We start from the raw sequence: 21,686 nt of genomic DNA on the forward strand, positions 1-21,686 counted from the left end.
CAACAGTTTCAAATGAACGAAATTCTATCGTATATCTAATTTTAATACGAAAGTTGATAAACTTAGAAACAAAGGATATGAAGACAGAGTTAAATTAGAACACTTCAGATCTTGGCAGAATATCATACTGGATCCAGATCACTAGTATATGGCTTTGACAAAACTACTGTTATTACAAAAACATCTTCATATTTTCCACGAGAACATCGCGAAGCAAATAAAAATTTAAAAATATCCGAACAGTGAGATTCGATGCAATGAATACAACACCAACTGAAGTTGGCACTTTATCCTCCCTTTTCGATTTTCGTTTTTTAATTCGATTGAAATTCGAATCAAATTAAAGAACAACTTTCGGTTTGAACATCCAGTTTGAACTTCCGGTTTGATAAACCAATCATGGACAACCAATTGCAAATTAACAATCGTTATTATTTGATATAGAATTTACTAATTGCATCGTAATATGTGGCTACAATTAGTAATTACGTAACAAATAATACGAGCCAATCGTCTGCGAGAGCATTTCTCGTTCTAGAACGATAATTATCGATATTTTACCGTACTTGTGAATACCCTTTATTTCGATCGTGGAAAAGAGCAATTACATTTATTTTCATGGTCTTGTACACGTGTATAAAGTAAATGTCTTTTATCAGAACGCGTGGGCAGCTGCTTATACTCAACAAGCAAAAGGCGAAGGAACTTTCAATCAGACACTTTTGTGCAGTTCATTCTGAAATCAATGTTCGCTAATCTATATAAAATAATCGATCTGTTCTTCAAATAGTACAAGAACTTTAAACGATAACGAGACTGCGTTAGTTTTGTAAATTAAAACAAATTGTGAAATCACGTTCTCGTTATTTTACATTAATTTCCGTTAATTCGTATTTAATTTCTCGAGTTATACTGGCACTATGTGTATATATATATATGTATTTGTACGTTCTTTTTTAATTGTTACGATGAACAATTAGTATATTTGTTGTGAAATCAGAACCAGAATTTTAATTAGCGAACTTTGATTTACATAATCTTTTGTACGGAGGACAATAAAATTCTTAAAATTCAAACAACCACAAAGAGCGATACATCTTAGATAACAATATAAGTGATATCGATGGCGCAAATTCATCTTTTATGCAGACGTAAAAAGACTCGTTCAAGTAATACTTACTCGCGAGTTCTCAAATGTGCGTATGGATTTATGCCATGAATAAGATGATGAGGAATCATCGTCGTAGAAATCGCGATTCTCAGGATCCCAGAAAGTTGCTGAAACTTCCTGTAATCGAACGCTTGAAAATGAGAATAGTGCAAAAAGCAGATATCTCGTTTCGAAAAAATGTATGCTTGAAACACGAACACTTTGTACGAGTAAGTAAGTAGAGAAACAATTTACAGTTCGATAATATTTCCCTTGCACCATTCTCAATTTATCGAGAGATAAAGATTGATATTATTTACATAGAGTTAATCTTCTATAATCTTTTACATGAAGAATCATGTCTTTGAACTTTGATTAACGTGCCCTTAACGAGTGTTAAGATAAATAATAATGTAAAAGTTGTACGATTGAATATTAAATCTCTATCGACTAACATCGTGGTACTTAATAAATAATCATTTGAAGTAGCGGAATATCTTGATATTAAGCATACTTTTGTGCAAATATTTCATTCGCTTAGTCATTGTACAATTGGTGTAGCATCTTTGATGACTAGAATCGTAAATTTACCTAATAATCATCGTAACTTTGCTCAGATCCTTAAGTCTTTTACGCATCTTAATTGCTTGCTTTTGATAAACAATAATTTAATTATTATTCCTTAATTAAATAACTAATGTTATGTAATAATAATTAAATAACTTAAGCGTAAGCTTTTTAAGTACATAAATTATTTTTTAGACGCGTAATGAAATTATGGACCTTGGCAAAAGTAAGCGACACTCTTCCTTCTGTTAAACATCGAGATTTTCAAAATTATACGTATATTACATACGAATATATCGCACTTATTAGCAATTAGTCAATTGCTAATTAAACTTGTTTTAATTCGCGTAACTAACAATAACTCCATTCTATCCAAGAACTTGTAATATTCTCGTGTATCTCGAAATAATTCCATTCCTAACTCCCCCAAAATTGCTGGTTCGTGAAGTTTCATAATTGAACGTTGTTCTCTGAGTTTAATTAATACGACAGCTTTCACTTATGGTATAAGGTTATTCCAAAATAGTTTCTAGACTTGGTAGATTGCACAGAAAATAAGGGTAACTACTAATTGTTTCGGCATTCCTATTTCTAAATATCTATCTTCTTCTTTGGGCATAATTTCGACACCGAGTTTCACCTAGAATATCGAATATCTATTTATACAGAAATATTGTCTTTTTAACATTGTTACATATACATATAGCAAATTACGTCGAGAAGATCCAAAATATTTTCTCGTTTACTATATCTCTAGTCTTTAAAGTTCTCGAGTATATTGTTGAAGAAGGTAGAAAAATATACACTTTCGTGTAAAAAAATAAATAGTTTGGTGGTTATCTCAGAATCTGATTGTTGTATATAATATCTTATTTTCGTACTCAGTTACCATTTATTCAAATACGCGTGTAATCGTCCATTGAAAGCTTTGCTTCGGGCCGAGTTTTAATATCAACGCCTTGCAGACAAGTTGCTTTTAGAATTGTTATTTACGTCAAATTTATTACGCTCGTTTTGGCAGATATTCGACGAGGGATATTTCAATTTCTGTTAAATGGTCCCAGTATTCTGAACTTCCATATTCCGATATGATAGAAAAATAGTATCTGTTGTCAATAAATTATTTCTATCTTGTTTACGAAATGTTCAATACATTTTTCTCTTAGAGTATCGATACAATAGCATCGATTAATCCAACCACCTGGGGGAGATGGAAAATTGAATATCGAAGTACATTTACGTTCTGTCTTTTAACAATAACGTTAACAATGTTGACGAATTGGATAGAGAAATGTATGCGAAAGTTAGTTATTTAACCATGAAGATAATCAGAATTAAAATTACTCTACAAATGCACCGATATCCAATTTCTTCTTCTTTTCGTCACAAAATGCATCCAGCACTTTATCCATTTTCTTAAAACATTTTCTTAAGACACTTACAACTACAAGCTTGCTATCGTTCGCTTATCGTTTCAAGCAATCTTTAAACGATTGTCTCCACATGATTTCGTTACGTACGATATGTAGTACGTTCGCGTCTTTTACTTTCATCGAATTCACTCCATGAATCACAAATTTCCTCTCGCACAGGCGACAGTCTCCAACAATGTACGTCGAATTTATCAATTATTAGGAAATAATCGAAGACGAATCAACGACCGATTATGGTCGGTTCGTCAGCCATCGCAATTTCTTCCGTCGGTGCCTTGTCCCTCTTCCGCTTCCTAGAGAACACCATAAAGGCACAACCCGCGAACAGGTTGCAGAGAAATACTATCCAGGCCAGAATCAGAGAAAAGTCGTACCTCATGGTTGCACCCTTTGGAAATGTTGTGTGTACATGTTTGCTTTCGAACTCGATCGAGGACAGAAGCACTTGTATCACCACCATGTTACAAGCGGCTGTAACGAGATAAAAACGATGATTGGATCGTTAAAACGTCGTAAGTTAAGGATAATAAAACATACAGCTTTGAGATCTATTATACGTAGAGCTACTAAAAATTAAACGCTAGATCGGAAGTTTACGAGATCTTCGCGTTAATAAAACGAAACATAGAGTGAGAGATAGAACAAAAAATGCAGTGATTCAATAAACCAATAATAAATCTGTATCCATGACAGTTACTAAATTAAACTAGTAATTGTGTTAATTACCACTAATGAAATGTATTCCACCAGCCAATCGTTTGAACATATATCGTGGATTACGAAACGTGTAGATCGAGAAAGAAAAGCCCATTATCATCACGAACAGGCTGATTATCGCGAACGATGCCTGTGTCCTCGAATAATCTGCAAGTGATAGATCGAGGGTAATTCAAGTGTGGCGATGCTTTCACAAATTTCTTTTATAATTAATAGTATCGCCTATCTTTCGATTAGTCAAGCACATATAGGTTTCATTTTGTACAAGGTCCACAATGATAATGTATTTTTTAAACAAATGTCTCCGTGTATTTCGAGCAAACGTATTTCGAGAGGATGATTCCTCGAAAAAGAATTTAAAAAAAGATAGAACAGTTCGCTGGTAATTTAGTTTCACTTACTGACTACGGTGTTTAATCCCGGGTTCAATTTGAACTGCTTCTCGGTTGGGAACATGTCCTGATTCTTGCACTCCTCTGAAAGAAAAAAGATGAAAATGTTGGATATTAAATTAAAAGTTAAACAACCGCTTGATTAATGTAGACTTCGGTCCGTTGTTTGCAAGCGTGATGCACGAATCAGTTTGCGTTAAATCCCTGGTTTACAGTAATCACCCTATCCATCTTCATTTCTCTCCCAGCTTCCATTTACTATTTTCTCATCCTGGTTATCTTTCTTTGCCTGGAACGCCTCGTTCGTGTCTCGCGTCATGGTGAGTTATTTTTACGCGCAGCCTTTAAACGGAACTGGGAGACAATGAGACCGTGATCAATATTTATACCACATGATATTTAATCCTTCGATTACACGAGCTACGGTCGACGAAACTTGAATCCATCACACCTTAACGAATATGATTAGGAATTTCCACGTAAAGACGTCGAATTAGATAAACGATTTAACGATAAAAATTCAGTGAACACGTGTCGTCTAAAAATATGGGAAGTGTCGTTTCGTGTTAGTACAAGGATAAATTTTGAAAACAAGATGAAAATCTTAAAGATGAAGATACGATGAGGGAAATGATCGATCCCTGGACAATTTATGATGATATTACGGTTATCTAACTCAGTTCTGGCATATGCATGATGAAGCACAGATGTGGAACAGTGGACGTGACGTATGACAAGTCAGTGTGCAGCTACAGATGTGGATTCTGACATAGCCATAATTAACTACAAGGAGTGAAATTAACTGTTTTGGTTAGAGAATTACTCCTCTTTCTTCTTTAGGTCTCTAACTGCGTCGAATCTGCGATATTGTGGCGACAAATTCGAAGAGGGAAGAGCAAAAATTCTATCGACGATATTTGGCTTAAATCGATGTATTTTAAAAACATTACGATAATAAGAGGAGTTGCAGCAATTGTGAAAGAAAAGAGAAATCTGTACTCGTAGATTTTTATTTAAAGTTTACCAGGCTAGTGCATCAAAGTGTGAGCAAACGTATAAATTAAGTACCAAGAGAGGTTTATAATCGAGCTTGGTTTATTGAGGTATGGTAAATCTCCGGATGACATAGTGGATGAATATCCGCCTTCTTTAAGCAGAAGTGTGATAAATCAAAGTCTGTTGGGCAACGGTGCGTATTGGTTTAACGTGGTGTAAATGATGGAAACTGTAGGCGAAAGAGAGTAACTCTGATCGTTCAACGTTGAAAGAACGTATGCATGCGTATACTTTGTTAAAAATGAATTATCAATGTTGCAGAAGGTCGTTTGCCTAACATAGTGTTACAACTAATGAAATTTTATTCTACTGTTTCTATTTAAAGCACGGGAAACTAACGAGCGAGGTTTCAGAATGCATTTGTTCTTTATGTATATCGATTATCGAACCCGCCTTTTTTGAAACGACGCCATCGTCATTCGAACAGCCGACATATCGTGGCACGTCTCTTATCCCTCAGGTTCCACAGGTGTGGAATTCTTTGCCATTAATTTGATGAAGATGTAAAATTGCTCAGTGGACGTTTCCAACGGAGTGTATTGTCGTTTCTGTCACGAGCTCGCCCGAGTCTAAATTACGTATAGCTGGTTTAATTATTGGGAAGGCATGACGAGAGTTGTTCGAGCCAACTACAAAGCGAATAACTTGGCTGTGTTGAGTTTACTTCTTTTTACCATGACTTTGATCAAAGTTAAACTTCATAAACGTAAATCAGCTACAAGGCTCCGTTTTTCCAGTAAATTTCAAGTCATTAAACTCACTTTAGGTGACCGATAAAATATGGCTATCCGATTGAACAGCAATTTCGTTTTATTAAGTTTTCCACGTTTCACAGCAGACCGAACTTTCCAATATCACGTGAAAATAATATAAAAATGAAATGGGTCGTTCTTTCAAATTTCAACGTTGTGTCGAGAAAATACGGGGACAGGGGGATAATATTCGATAACATTTTTCAAACATTCCATACACTTACTGTAGGGGATCATTTCGGTGGAGTTTTCTGACTGTGGCTTGGTCCCTTCCACACAGCCTCTCCAGAGACCCATATGCTTGTAGATTAATCGTCTACCTTTGCTTGGATCCCCAAGGGGTAAACCTCCTTCATCCGGTGCTTCGACTGTGAACCAGTGATCGGTTCCAATGGCAATCGACCATATGCACACTGACAGGCCAACGAGAACAGTACAACCAAGAAGAATTCGCCTCTCGAAGATTACCTGTACAACAAAACGCACGCGAAATATCCAGAAATTTCATCTCAGTCCCGTTTTTTAGTTTGTAAAAATAAACACTTATAAATATATACAAATATTTGATTATAATATTTTATTTTCATTAAAAATTTTGTTACGTTCGCAGAGAAAATTTAGGGAACCGTTCTGTTAGAATCTTTTATCGCATATGCAGTGAACAGGAAGTTGAAACGGTTAATTATAAAATGAGACGAGGCAGAAATAAAAGCAAAAACGTATGATATTGTACCTGATTGTATAACGCTTTCATTCGACTCGCCATTTTGTTCAATCCTTTGAATACCTGGAGTTCCTATTTGGCAGACGTAACGGTCTACTTTTCCTTTGTGGTCCGACTTAATCACTTTGCTTACTGCGCTACCATATTGCATTCGTTACATATTCAGAGCTGACGTTTTCAGATGGCACAGAAAAGTTTTGATAAAACTAATATCTAATTATGTACTTGTCGGTTTTCCGAATGTTCTTAATATTTACTGAATCTGTTTTCTTATAAAGAAATTGTCAATATTTCATTAGACGTGAAATTTACAGTGACATTTGTATTAAATCTTTAGAAATTCATTTACATAGTTGTTCTGATTGGTTCGAGATTTACTTTTACAGGAATCAATGAGAAGCTTCCTGAAAGGTTTCAACTTCTTTGCTTTCCTTCTCTTTAATTCTCGAACATCTTCGTTATTTCTTTCAGGCATTCATTTCGATCATTTGTGTAACTTTCCCCAGTAATATTCCACTCAGTAGCTTCCATTTCTTTTCTTCTGTTCTGTATTTCGATGATTATAATTTTAATTCTTTATAACTCTTCAAAAAGAAAGTTTCTTCTTACGATCACTTTGAATTCACGTAGTTTCACAGTTTCCTGAAATGTTGTTTAACAAGACCTGCAAAAGTAGAGAAAAGAAAAATTCACGATAGAGAAGCTGCGTAGACAATCGATACGATAACAAAGAACATCCGAGTTCTTTGACAGTCAATTCCAATCACATATCCATCTTTTCATAAATCACTTACAATTATTTGGCACGAATTTGAAATTTCCACGAATATTTGGCTCTCTTCGCCGCGATTATTATACCGTTATTCTGTACACTAATATGGTTATTAACTTTGTAAACTGATCAAACATGGCTTAACATAATATGTACATTACACGTTTATCCAAACACGAAATAAACAAACACAATGGAAATTAGAAGGACGAATTTTAGATTTATTAACTTGGTAACAAATTTGTATTGCACAACGTAGGTTGTATCCATCTACTTTATCTGATGCTTTTAAGATTACTTAACTTACGTTGTATAGTAATATTTTAGTGTTGAGTTGAGCGAAGTTGAGTGGCTCGCACGCCAGTATAATTTTAAAATTCCTTGGCTTTAAGTGTCTTTAGGGTTTATGGCTGAGAGTTGGGCGTAGTCAAGAATAATTTGTGAGCTACTGTCATATCTCCCATTTTAATTATTTACCCGTTTTATTGCCGCAAACTTTGATATGTGAGCCATTCAGGGACCAGACTGCATAATAATTGAATGGAACTCCTTACAATTAAGTTAATGATATCAACTTTGTAATATTCTGATATACAGTGAAATAACGCAGTATCTCCTATGCAGACAAAAAAACTACGAGTTTGTGGTTTGAAAAACGACAATGCAAAGCACGAAGAAACATATATAAGTAAATTATACTACTACGTGCCTGAAATAATTTGGCAAGAGCTGGACCTTCTGCCGAAACGTATCAATTTCATTCTATTCGCCTTTACTACAAGGTTACAGCACGTCAACTCCTCGAAGCAGCCAAATTAAATAATGCACCATGCCAAGTGTAGAATTTTGTTGTCATGTTCTCAGAAAACGCAGGATTAGGAAGAATAATCTCAATGGAAAAAACGTGAAATGTGAACAATCATCCTAGACGTGCATAGTCACGTGTGAATTTATTTGTTTTGTCAACGAAATCCACAATTTTGTACCGTGCCTGTTCCAACAAAGTAACTGCGTTAATCTAACCAATCATTTGTTAGCTCTCGCGCCGCTATTATGATTGAACGTAAAGTATCCGAGAAGTTATGAATGGTTGTATTAATCACAATCCAAACATTTTTAATCATAATTTTTTCCTAATCGTAATCCGATGCGCCAGTTTAAATGTAAACAAACTAGAACAAGATTAATCGAACATGATGAATGTACATAGTTCCTCTATCTGTTCGGCTTATAATTTTTCAAAATTGTTGTGAAAAAGGAGACATCGATCCTCGAGTGCAATCATTTTGACCTTTTATACTCCATCGGCGCGGACAACGACGTTGACAATGCGAAAATTTTGTCCTGTATCGTTTTCAGCGATATGAAATGCAAAATGTAAGAAGGCTAATACGAAAATAAATTTACAAATGCGTGCTTATAGATCTGAAAGGTCTAGAGCGAGATACTAGCTACTACGTCAGTGACTGGCGCAGATGCTAATGATTTTGTCATGATCATTGAACCATATTCATCCAGGAATCTTAATTCAGAGATCTAGAAGTCACTGTCTAGAGAAATTCCTTCGAATTCGTCAGATGCGCGAGGGATGAAAGTTATCGACGTGATGTTTGAATAATTCGATACAGAACGAAAATAGAAAAGAGGCGGTTCTAACTAGAGATCGTGAATAGAATTTACAGATTATAAAATAGACAATTTATGGATTTCTTTTTATATTTTTCCGGTTAATCGGCCTATATTCGTTGAGCGTGAAACGTACAAAGAGAAAATAGACACGACGAACGCAGGTATAATACGAGAGTTGAGAAACTAGGTATGAGTCGCATGAGTTGTTTACCAGAAACGGAACATTTTGGCAAGACAACATCGACTGGTAGGCATCGGTAAATCAAAGATTTACTCTATATCGTTTCGTAATCTTTGATGAAATCTACGCTTCAATGAGACCATTTACTAATTAATGTTTTCCGAACAATTAATTCGTAGCACTTTTGGCATAGAGCACGCAGAGTAAACAATCCAGGATAGGAATATGTAAACACAAACAAAGTACGTATTGCGTTACTGGCATGTGGAGACTGTTTCTCCTGCAGAGTGTTGGCCCGCATGGTACAAGAATAAGTAAATACTGGTAATATCCATTCTAGGAATTTTTGGTAATGAATGTTATTACTAAATATATAGAAATGTAAATATTTATTATACAAAGCAACATATTGTTAATAGTGATTGATGTCTGTAGGAAAATTGGTTTATATCTGTTATCCGGACTTCTTCCAATTATTATACACGAGGTATAGAATCCTTTTGCTGTTTATTAAAATTTTAATTATGTTTGTTCCACAGTCTGACTCGTCCGATACAAAATACATCCATTTTGCTGAAATTGGTAGTATTTCAATAAAAGGCGGTTTAACGCGAACCCCTTCTGCGCACAAAGGGGCAAAAATTTAATCGATGTCAAGAATACACGGGTAGGTTTCATATACGAAATTAATGGTTAGGTAAAATGGAACAAAAATATTTCTTTTTATAGAAATCGTAAATTAAATGTTACTCAACTACTAGGAAAATTCTACTTGTATGCTGAAAGCAATATTTCATCAACAGTGTTTAGAAAACTGGGACTTTGTTGTAAATAATATTAAGATTAAATTCGTACGAGATCGTAGAGAAAAAGGCTGCTGAGAAATCTATTTAAGGAAAGATAATAAACACGCAAATATATTTTAATAATGAATTATTATTCTCGATGGATGCTACAACTGTCATATCGTGTTTCAGTTTTAATATCAAGCGATCAAACGATCAGAATATTACGCGAAAGAAACTACCACTGGCAATCGAACGATCGCCAAAAGTATCTTAAAGCCTACGATTTGTCGATGGATGTGTTTATCATAGCACACATGCAGACATGAATTTATGAGACTCGCAAATCGTGAAAAACGATCTTCGTGATCTATCTGTAGACATAAATTATCATGTACAGTCACGTAACACAAAGTAATCATATCGATATACCAATATTCCCTGTTGTTTAAAAATGTTGTAGGAAGTTCTTCCTAAAACCTCTCTTACAAAATGAAAGAGAAAAAATAGGCTGTTTTGCTGATTTTATATCGTATAGCGAGTTTAACTTGTGACATATGAAACTACAGAACCGCATATTTTTTTCTTTTTCATCTCTGACCAGAGAATAAACTTTGCAGAATTATTTCAGATCTTTTTAAAACCTAGAACACGTTCGTATCCTATGTTTCCCAGAAATTGAATTTTTTTTTTTTTTTTTAAGAGAAGCTATTTGACGTAATTTTATTTCCCGGGCAAAGTATTCCAATAACATCAAAACATTCCTTTGTGCCTTCAGGGTGGGTGTTTCATAAAAATGATAAATAATTTTATTAATAAAGTCATTGCGGCAGATCGTACAGGTATAATATAGCGAAGACAGGGTCATAGGAGGTTCCATCGAGCTGAGGAATTACCGGCATTTGGCCTAGTTTTTACGAAACACGTTCCCTTTTTCACTTTCATGGCGCATTAATGAACTTGGTTTTTTGCCTCCACGTGAAAAAGATTCCGTTACACGAACGTTGCTAATAATTTGATTTTCCCGCACAATTTTAGAACGAATTAACCTTATTTCCATTGGACAGCGTTGCTTTCACTCGTGAAACGAGAAGCTATGTTTTCGGTACAAAATTAGAATCTCTGTTCCGTTCATTAATTTTGCAACGGAGGAAAAGATTGTAGCTTAACTGACATTCGCTAGGAGCAGCTACCAGGAAATTAAAGTTATAATTTTCGCGATATTCCCAAAGAATTATATTTCGATGCTGTTCATAAATTTATTCGAATATACGATGAACGTTAATTATAATGTTGGAGGTGTGTAACGAAGCGTAAGCTAACAGGATTTCGAGCGAAGTTCTTTTTTACCTTGCGGATTCGATGGAACGCGCGGTGGTCTCAAACTTCTGGTCGGTAATTTATACAGTATTAACAAGAAATTAATTAGTGAAATAATTAGACTTGGCATTATTCGTCAAAATTTGTCGCCAACAATTTCTAACATGTATAAATAGCACGATTACATAATTTTCCTAGTGCATATTCCAAGACACCTAATGAAATATTACGAATATTTCTGGAAATGAAAAACTAAACACGCACGTAAAAGTATAATCATATTTACAAGTCCGTTGGTTAACGACGAAGAAGATTGGCATTTAATTTTTATTCCAGATTCGAACCAAAGTAATAGTGATTTAAACTCTTGTTATTAGAGTTGAGAATAGGGTAATGGCATTATTTACTTATGGATCTTATAGACTTATATATTACATACATGCTCCATTTCGTTATGCACTTTGTCCTAGTTTAGTGACGATAAGCACTACTACTTAACTTTCAACTTGATCGTACAATTTTTAGTTGTGAAACAAGTGGCAAATGGCAAATTTTTGAACTGTTGGCGCGGTGTACTATTAAATCACACGAGTTAAGTAGGTTTCAGTGGCAATTTGTTCAAATAACTTCGTTGACTTATTCTGTAATATTACAATAATACGAATTTTGCTGACATCCTCGGTATGCCAGTTTCATCATTTGGTCCTCTCACAACATCGCTGACCCTTTTACATCACCAGAGAAAATGTGTCACAGATTGAATTTTACCCTAACTCCTTGAATGAACGTTCAAAGTTTGGCGCGAATTACGGTAAAACTCTATTTGTCCAAGTCCATTGAATTGATTCCCAATAGAAATTTACCGATCTCTACAGTATCTATATTTTTTGGTACAAATGATGGGAATCCGCACCCTTGATAATCGAATTCATTCAATCGAACGATAATGAAAATTTCGGTCAATGAGATGTCTCGTCCAAAGAGTTCAGTAGGCTATGTTAGGAATCTGTCATACCAAATATAGAGACGACGCTGGAAAAAAATCCCATTATAAACTACAAACTAAAGTTGGCATAAATTCATAATCGTCGTGAAATTTACGAACGATGTCGATGTCCGAGTGAAAAGGTTCCTTGCGCAAAGGCAAACGGTACGAAATTAAAAAACGATCGGTGCCGACAGAGTCCAACCTAAGATTACAGAGTGCACGTGGCTGAACCATTTCATCTCAAAGTGTTAACGATACATAAAAGTCAAGCGTTCGATGTTATCGATGTTCATCGTTTTTCATTGCGACGATGACGTCAATGCACTCGCTATTGTTTTATTCGTTTACAAGCGCAGAACCGCAGAGCACGACGCTGCACACCGGTTTATTTAACCGCAGCTGCAGCTGCGCACACTGCGCATGGAGTTATAAATGCTGACAAAGCGAACCGTGCAACAATCTGTCAGACTGTAGACACGACACCCACAGTGGCTATTTTTGAATATCGCCGCCTTTTTTCCTCCCTACGCCGTTCTTTTCTAACATTTATCCGCCTTTTAATGGACTGAAATATATGGATCACCTGTTCATTCGCTGGGACGGACCAAATACTCTCCAAATCGATGTAGAACTTCTTAACACTACAGTTACCAAACTCATTAAAATGATAAATCGCAGTCTTTCATAGATGTTTTGAAAATTTGAATGTTTCCTTTTTTTTTTATTAAGTACACTGCCATAAATTTATACAAGTTCAAAAAGAAATTCGATTGCTCCGAGTCTGTTATCTAATCTACTACAAAGTACCTTAAAAGTGAGTGATAAAACTGTCACGAACAGTCTTTACATCTGTCTGATTTTTTATCTCGACCTGTCGAGTTTCTCTCTTCAACTTTTTCTGCTTCAATACATAAAACATAGACCTACGTAAACATATGTAAATCTATTTCCCATCGGTACGTATTCGAGTTTCCAAGGAAATATTAGAAAAATAAAAGGAGGTGGAGGAAATCTATTTCTTGAAGCCTGTACCTTGAACAACGGGAATAATAAAATTTGCACAACAATGACTATAAGAATCGACGTAAAAAATATTTGGCCCACATTCAGAGTCTATTGTTACGGTTGTGAAATCTTTCTCAAACGAGCTTCTTAATGTCGTGCTGTAAGGATGACTTTTACAATCATGTTGTTCGCCAAATTGTTAAAAACGAACAATTTTACGACTCCGTTACGCTGAAGAAAGGGGAATACTTTTCAATAAGTTATAGAAGGGAGAACTAAAGAAGCGAAACGGTCGATTATTCCGCCGTTTGAAAGCAGCAATTTCTTTTTCATCTTCGTTTCAAAAGTGGAAAACTAAAAAGATAAAAAGAAGCTACCGGACAGGACAGCTTTTGCCAAAGGAGCAAAATAAAAATGATGAAACAAATGCCACTGAGACAACGACGTTCCAAACGAAATGTTCGTCGATTTATCGTCATCGTAGCGTCCTCGTCTCTTTTTCTTCCTCTTTCCTTCCTTTTTCTCTCTCTCTCCGTCTCATCCACTACGTCGATGATTGATCGTTGTGGATGGCAAAGGAGTTTATGGGACTTACCGTCGAATATAACGGCGAAACACGAAGTTACAGCGTTCCTAAATTTCCGTCGATGCTACTCTCGCCCTGAACCGTCGAAGACAAGCGGAAATACACGGACGTCTGCTTAGAATAGAATCAGAGCCAAAGATCTGAGGGGTTTGTTTGCTCATGAGCAAATTCAAATCAACGAACACGATGACTACCTGACAGGAACGTCATTGTTGCTCTCTAAATGCACCGTACCTATCGATCGATCTAAGCGTCCGCGTCAATTTATTATTGGCCTACATTCTCGATTCATTGTAATAGAAAACTTAACACCCGCCAGACTAGTCAGCAATCGTTCGTGCTTCAACGCGGTTTCAAGCGAATCAACCGATAGAAAAGCGACACAAGGATAATAGAAACGAAAGATACCGAGAGTCTTATTCAGCTTTTAGTAAGTGCCAAGTCTTGTAAATGGGAAAATGTATAATTTCGGTATTAATAATGGCGATGGTTTAGTATCAATAATAATAAATTTGTCATTCTTTGGTGCTCTTTTGGATCTTCCAATGTTGATAAATTAATCGAAGAGTGCGCGAAAACTATAATATTTTATTCTCAAGAAATAAAGTAAATTAAAATAGTAAACATGTAAAGAAATTGCAAGGAGATTTTTCAGTAAAGTTGGTTCCGAAACTTCGGCAAAAATATTGATACACGCATTTATATGCATATAAGCAACAGAATTTTTCTCCGAGTTCTGAGAATTTTCTAAAGTACGGGAAATACAATTTCGTTCTGGTATATCGGTTTATACAAGGTAGTTGATCTGACAGGAAAGTTGCTTTCCACGTTATGACATCATTTTAGTCAACTTCATACACTTCGCAGGAAAATAAATACAGGAATAACATACAAGCTAAGAAGCACGATTGTTGACAAGATGTAAAATTAGCAGGAAGAATAATAATCTTACGTCGAAGGCGTCACGGTGAACTTCAAAACTTTCTACGTTATAATTATAAATCGAAGTTTCGTAATTATTCTCGTCGTGCTCGTTCAATATTCGCAATATACATTGCTTTCGGAAATGTAGAGATTTTATCAGTAATTACGTTGATGTCCAATCGTTGGAAATTTTAGCGAATCAAGGATAATACTCAATTGCGTATTTACACATGTCAGTAAGCTGCCAACTCCCTTGATGGAATCCCTCGCGGATCGCTAAATGCGATTAACACTAATTACTAACGCATCGCGTGCTGCGCGAGACACAGTGTTGGAAACACGTCGGAAATTACCAAATATATTAATTACAGTTTCCCGAAACACTAAACATGTTAGGTAGTTCCGATTAATTAACCGAAACCGACAGAAGCTTTCGATTAATTTCACAGATAAACACCGATACCGTCTAGGGTATGAGATCTAAGAACTCCGACCGAGCGTTTGAAATAAAACTCCTGAAACGAATCGATCAATTTGCGCGTGACAGGTATCTCTCACATATCTGACAAATCGATCCACGTAACTCCCTGGTAAATTGAGAAGACAGGGTAACATTAATAGGCGATTGACACCGAGTAGAACGTCGACACGTGTCAGTGCAGATCGCGTGCGTATACTCAGCCCAACCCGACGCGACGCGACGAACGAGCCTCGAACTCGGAACGATCGGCCAGCCAGTCTTCGCCAGAAATAGGTCCCTGGCAGTAGTTATATTTTTAAATAATTTCTCGACGACCTACGACAATTGCGTGGCACGCAACACGTTTTTGTTGATTAAACTCGCGGCTCTTATCACTCGCGATCTTTCTTTAAGTAACACCGACGATAAAATAATTTCGTTATTATCCAGAATATGTATACTATAGACTTTGGAAATATTTTTGCCAACTTTTCATCCTTCTGTGGCTTCTTAATAACACGCTCGCACTTCGTAGCATCGGAGAAATGGAAATTTTTATACGGCCAACCGGAATTAAACTGGACTGAAAAAGGAACAAAGTTACTTTTCACGACAGGTTTTTGTCTCTTTATTCTGTCTCGTTTCTACGAAATAGCAACTTTTTTCGAATAATATATTTCTCAACGATGGAATCCGATTGCTACGAAATAAATCCCACGCGTAGAATTTCAAAGCTTTTAAAATTTCCATACAGCTTTGAATCATTTGAAACACGGACGAAGTACAAACATACTCCGGTTGTCTAAAGTCTAAATGTTTCTCATTTCGACGCACAAACTGTTGCAGTCGTATATTATCTATGAGGAAGAAAAACGGTCACATGTCGGTTGATAAATACGAGCGAAAAGAATCCAGAGTTCAAAGCCAATTCGCTTCATCTATGTATCACGACAGTTCCAGCTTCCTCTGTTGCTATTTTTCGTGTCTTTCGTCGATTCGGTTCATTGTATCGAATTAATTTGTAATTCCAGTAACATTGACCAGACTCCTTACAATCTGTTCTCTCCTTTTGTTTTTCAAACTGCTGTGTTTTAAAGGCTGATGTATGCAGTCCGTCTGTTTTGGTTGGACGGTATAAATACAATGGTCAAAAGCTGGGGAGCTATCTTCGAGTAAACACAGACGTTTCCCGACTTCGTTGGTTGGCACGAGAATACGTGAGAAAATTCAGAGTAGCGGTACCTTGAGATGACCGTAAGGATTTACAACGTGATTAGGGTAAGAAACGAGGATTTCCGTCAAAGGAAAGGCTGGATCCTTTTTATTCAAATGACCACGTAACGAAGATAAGAGGAGTTTTCCCGGGGATAAGAGCACGCTCGGGAATTTTCTTAACGGCTGTTTGCTAACTATGTGGAACCACAATCGTGTCGAATAGAAAAATTGCCAGGGGTTAATATATTTTATATGTTCCACCTCTTGAGAAGAGATAGTATTTAAAATCGCCAACCACGCTAATAAATAAACGTATGAATAGGATAATGGGATGACTGAGATAAAGCTAATAGAGAGAACGGTAATTCCGTTAACGCAAACGATATTATCAGGCAGAGATTAAACATACAGAAGGATTGTTAACGGTGGTCTTAATACGCTCTTTTGCTACTTCGTCATTTAGACCTCCTTCTGTCTCGCGCTTTAATGTGCTTATGTAACAGCTCCATAATATAGGACAGAAAAGAAGAAATGTTAGTCACGTAGCATTATGATTAGCTTGAGATATTTTTAAAAAATTTAGCAGACCAGTAACACATGGAAGCGTGGTATTTTTCACGGATATGAAAATGATAGATAGGCATACTATCTTTGTCAAGCCTTGCTAACTCCGTTAAATAACTAATCCAAAATTTCTACACGGCGTTATACCGTAACATATCTTCCGATAAAGTTAATAAATCAGTATAATTTGGCAACTATATCAGAGATGCTAGCTGACAGTAGCGAAATATCAGTACAGAAAGAAACACGAGATAAATTCAGCGGGATTTGCAAATATCGTAAGACGTGTACACATTCATCCGATCTTTAAGAATGAAAACAGTTTGGAATTTTTACATCGCAGTTAATAATTCGAGAAACGATAACAAATTACATCATTATTGACCGAGAGCGGTTTCTCCGATTACGAAAACTTTTCACCGAAATATTAATATCAATTTCATCGAAATAAGATCATCCATCTTTGCTTTCGAGGATATTGACAATGTCTCTCTGTGATTTACGATAACCGTAAATAAATTACTAATAACGTGCGTAAAGATCAAATGGGTAAAATACGTGAAAATTTTGGACATGAACGGGCGCGTTCAAAGGAACATACCGTCTGCCAAAATTCGCTACGAACCGGTGACAAAAATATTCCTAAACAAATGATTCATAAAGATAATCACATTTATCATTTGATAACGTTTAGTAATGGTTCTGATCTAAAATCGGACTAGAGGCTCCGTTACCGAACCAAATAAAGCGTTACGCCTCGTCGCCGAATATTGCAAGCGCAGAAGAAATAATTGATGCTGTTGAAGCGCAGCCAATTTTCACAGGACTCTCTGTGCACTCATATATTCGTTAACTTGACGATAACAAATACGATACACTCTCTTGGACGAACTTGATAAGCATATCCCTTTATCATTCATTATTAATTAAAACCGGAGAAAAATTAAAAAGCATTTTACTAATTCCAACTGTGCTGAATCTTCCACTACTTTCAATTCAAAATTTATGTTACATCTATCGATAGTGATTTTTCTATTTTATTTATATTTCGCCACTTTTGTTAACCGCTTGTTCAAGAGATATTCGAAGTAACGTAACGAAAAAGTAAAACCTTTACGAGTCCTTCGGATGGTGGATAAGCAACGAAGCTCACTTGTGCTTTTAACCGTGACACCTAAACTGCGAATATTTCCACATAGAACGTCTAGTAGCTGTAACTGATTTATCGCTTTTGGCCAGTTTTCATCTTCGCGTGTGAACATAAACCGTCGAACAAAAGACATTCGATGACCCGTGACAAATCCTTGCTATAAGCAGTAAAAACCACCTTACTATCGTTGCCTGCAAAAGAATCTTATGCATCTCGCGACAGACGTAAAGATTTGTGTAGATTTGTAAAGGTTGTAAAGATTTTTATATGACACAGCGAAGAAATAAATCTTTGTGCTTCAGGGAGTACGACAGAAAGTAAGGAGAGTAACAAAAACGTTAATGACGTTCTGCGTTGTAAAAGTAAAATGGGATTTTAGTAATGTGAAAAATAGTAGCCTGAATGTTGTTATTGTGAGTGGCACCAACTGTAGGGCACGATTACTGTTTAAAACTGATTATAACTTCTGCCGTCTTCTTGAACTGTTTGAAGAAGGAAGGACAAAGAGTAAAGAGAACACGCTTAATACTATACATATCTACGTATAATTACGATCGAAGCGATACAGTGAAAATAGTATAAATCGATTAAACGTAAAAGAAAAATAAGTAGAAAATGTGATATCTTCTACGTTTAAAAAGTTTTACGATCGTTTCGTAAAGAAATTTGATCTTTGATCTAGAAATGTAAATTATTTTAGATTTCAATAACACACGTGTCCGGAAAAGAAATTAAATTGACACCTGACATATAAAATTACTGTTCCTCTAACACGTTATGATTTTAAACGTGGTAAAAGCTTCTGCTGTTGGCCGTGATCAAAGGAAAATCAAGAGAAATGCAATATCGAATAACGCAATCGCTTCATACTAATTGCCATTAGCCTGCTGATTGGTAAGCAAAGTTACGAGCAATTTCCACCTAGTATTAGGACGCGAAAATCAGCATTTCCTTCATTAATCCTCAAATCCTCAACGAGCATGCCGTTATAAAGATTTCGTTGCGCCAGAGCAGAAGTTAATTAGGGTGGCGTATAGGATGAGAAGTTCAAGGTGCATTACAAAGCCTATTGTCAGCAAAGTCATCGGCGTTGGTACTACGCATTTCAATGGCACTTTATTTGTTCTAGAAATTCATACGAGTCCTGGTCGAGTGAACAAAAGCGTGTCAATGCCGTTCCACGATGATTATTATCGATCTCAACCACTGTGAGAAGAATTTATGTGTTATACATATACCGTGATTATTATCGTATTACTTTTTAATGGATTCACCGCGGGAATAGAATCTATGTTTCGTATTTACAAAAGTGGAAAGAAGCGTGATATTCAACTACCATAACGTATCGCGATATACATCTGGATTCATTCATAAATTATACACATACAACAAGTATGATCTTTCTTTTTTTTAAATTACAGTAAATCGTTTCATAGATTTTAAGTAAAGTAAATAATTTGTAAAATGCAAATAAAAACGAGATACGGCGACTCTTCGAAGCTAGATCTCTAGTTTTGATTTCAACAGCTCGAAGGAAAAGTTCCTGCTATTGTCGTTCGGTGTATGGATCGAAGTTGGGGTTCGCAGGATGCATAAAGGGGATTTAGCCAGAGGGCGGAAGCCAGGGGCAGTCGAATATCGAACCCACACTCCACAGCTACGTTAGGGTGAAAATTCCAAACTCAACCCGCAGTCAATTTACAAGTTACGAAAGCTAGTCGTAGCATGCGAAACTGCCGTTTATCGCGTGATAAGAGGTAAAAAGTTTTGTGGATAGATTTCCACGTACGAGCGTGATTATCGAAACTCGAACGATTGGAATATCGTTGTTTGCGATATCGGGAGAATATTTTGCATTCTAAGTACATATGAACTTCTCTCCCTGTTTGTGAATTATTTAAAGGCGTAACTGAACAATAACAATATAAACGGAAACAATGTAACCGCAAAATTTCGTCGAATTTTAAGAATCGCGGTGTGAAACCAAGTTGTAAATAGAACGAGAAGGCATCCACCTCACAAAGATCGACGACGTTAATCCTCGCAAACAAAATATGTATTCTGGAATAATAAAATGCCCGCGTGACAAAAAGGTAACATTTTAAGTACTCGACGTTGACAGAGTAATTTTAGGAAGTACCAAAACACTTATTTCGTGACGGCTAACAAAATTTTAATGAAATTTCTGCAAAGCAGACTTTTATTTTTTCATTATGACAGTACCTTTGGACATAAAAAGGTTCTAGCCCAGAAGATACTATTGTATAAGACCTGCTGAGTTACTGACGCTATAAAATTTGTCTTAAACTCAAACCTTCTTTCGTTTCTTTACATTAGTTTAAACATGGCATTATATAATTGAAAGAAAACAATATTCCATAATTCCTTCTACATTTGATGACAAGCAAATAACAGAAGAAGACTGCGGTTGTTTATGCGTTTCAGAGAAATTTAAACTGTATAAAAATATACAAAATATACATGATATAGAGAAGCGTATAAAATATTCAAAATAAAGTACTCGTTACAGCATTAGCATAGTAATTATAAAATTATGAATATGCATAAACATCTACAATCCACGTATAAGAACGTGTGAAAATGTTTTATAAAAACAATATATAATTACCACTATAAAAACAGTAATGTAGATGGTTTAAAATTGCATACTGCATAGTTTAAAACGGAATAAGTACTGTGTACTGTAGCAGCGGTGCTGGTATTACGTTTCCGTTGAAATCGTGTTCCAACAAATCTCCTCTCCATGCACGTTTCCGATTAAACAAACCTCGTAACACAAACGATCGACACGTGAACCGACATGAAATTTCGCGACGGCCATACGTTTAACCACGGATCGGTGTCCGCGAGGTGGGCAACATCAAAAATAAAGTCAAAGCGGCCGCGTCGTAGTCGTCGTGGCGTAAAAAGCGGAGATTACGAGGCGCGGAGAGCGAAAAAACCAAGATTCATGCGGCATGGCGTAAGAGAAACAATAAGCGTGGAAGGAAAGCGTGGGTGACTGTTCAACGAGGCACCTCGTCAACACGTGTCCGTGTACCACAATTCGGACTTCCAGCTCTACTGCTGACTTTACCTCGATCTTTCTTGCGTCTGGCGATGTGTTTCGATGCCCGAGACGACGCAGAATTCCTTCCACTGGCGAGTTATCCGGTTTCGTCTCGTGGAACTCGAACGAGTTCGAAATAAACCGCGAGGGTAAACGTACCACCTACACACGTTGCCGGTTGGCCCGACACTGGTCGTACACCGACTACTTGCTGCGTGGCTTCGCAGCGGTGAGCGGAACTCCCAG

The 21,686-nt window shown here is 36.2% G+C and overlaps 1 protein-coding gene across 8 annotated transcripts; it reads right to left on the reverse strand.

The window, feature by feature from the left end:
• Positions 1 to 555: 555 nt before the first annotated feature.
• LOC122575034 lies at positions 556 to 21,649 on the reverse strand. 8 transcript variants are annotated; one of them, XM_043743382.1, is made up of 7 exons: positions 21,468 to 21,647; positions 7,141 to 7,455; positions 6,801 to 7,060; positions 6,292 to 6,535; positions 4,269 to 4,343; positions 3,877 to 4,014; positions 556 to 3,621 (listed from the first exon to the last, which is right to left on the reverse strand). In XM_043743382.1, exons 3-7 carry the CDS (start codon positions 6,831 to 6,833, stop codon positions 3,371 to 3,373), a joined length of 741 nt encoding a protein of 246 aa, XP_043599317.1. In that variant the 5' UTR covers positions 6,834 to 7,060; positions 7,141 to 7,455; positions 21,468 to 21,647; the 3' UTR covers positions 556 to 3,370. The 8 variants fall into 8 exon arrangements, with proteins under 8 accessions (XP_043599317.1, XP_043599315.1, XP_043599312.1 ...); XM_043743380.1 differs by lacking the exon at positions 21,468 to 21,647 and adding exons at positions 7,871 to 8,088; positions 14,067 to 14,221 and having other exon boundaries at positions 6,801 to 7,455; XM_043743377.1 differs by lacking the exon at positions 21,468 to 21,647 and adding exons at positions 7,871 to 8,554; positions 14,067 to 14,221 and having other exon boundaries at positions 6,801 to 7,455.
• Positions 21,650 to 21,686: the final 37 nt, after the last annotated feature.

The sequence above is a fragment of the Bombus pyrosoma genome, linkage group LG14 (genome assembly GCF_014825855.1).
Source record: "Bombus pyrosoma isolate SC7728 linkage group LG14, ASM1482585v1, whole genome shotgun sequence".
NCBI classification, from domain to species: domain Eukaryota; kingdom Metazoa; phylum Arthropoda; class Insecta; order Hymenoptera; family Apidae; genus Bombus; species Bombus pyrosoma.

What these genes read in the sequence shown, in the direction of transcription:
- LOC122575034 (XM_043743382.1), bottom strand. Translation starts at nt 6,833, where the DNA reads ATGGCGAGTCGAATGAAAGCGTTATACAATCAG. An exon ending in TGAAAGCGTTATACAATCAG is followed by an intron (nt 6,536 to 6,800) that starts GTACAATATCAT and finishes TTTGTTGTACAG; the next exon opens with GTAATCTTCGAGAGGCGAAT. An exon ending in GGGATTAAACACCGTAGTCA is followed by an intron (nt 4,015 to 4,268) that starts GTAAGTGAAACT and finishes TATCACTTGCAG; the next exon opens with ATTATTCGAGGACACAGGCA.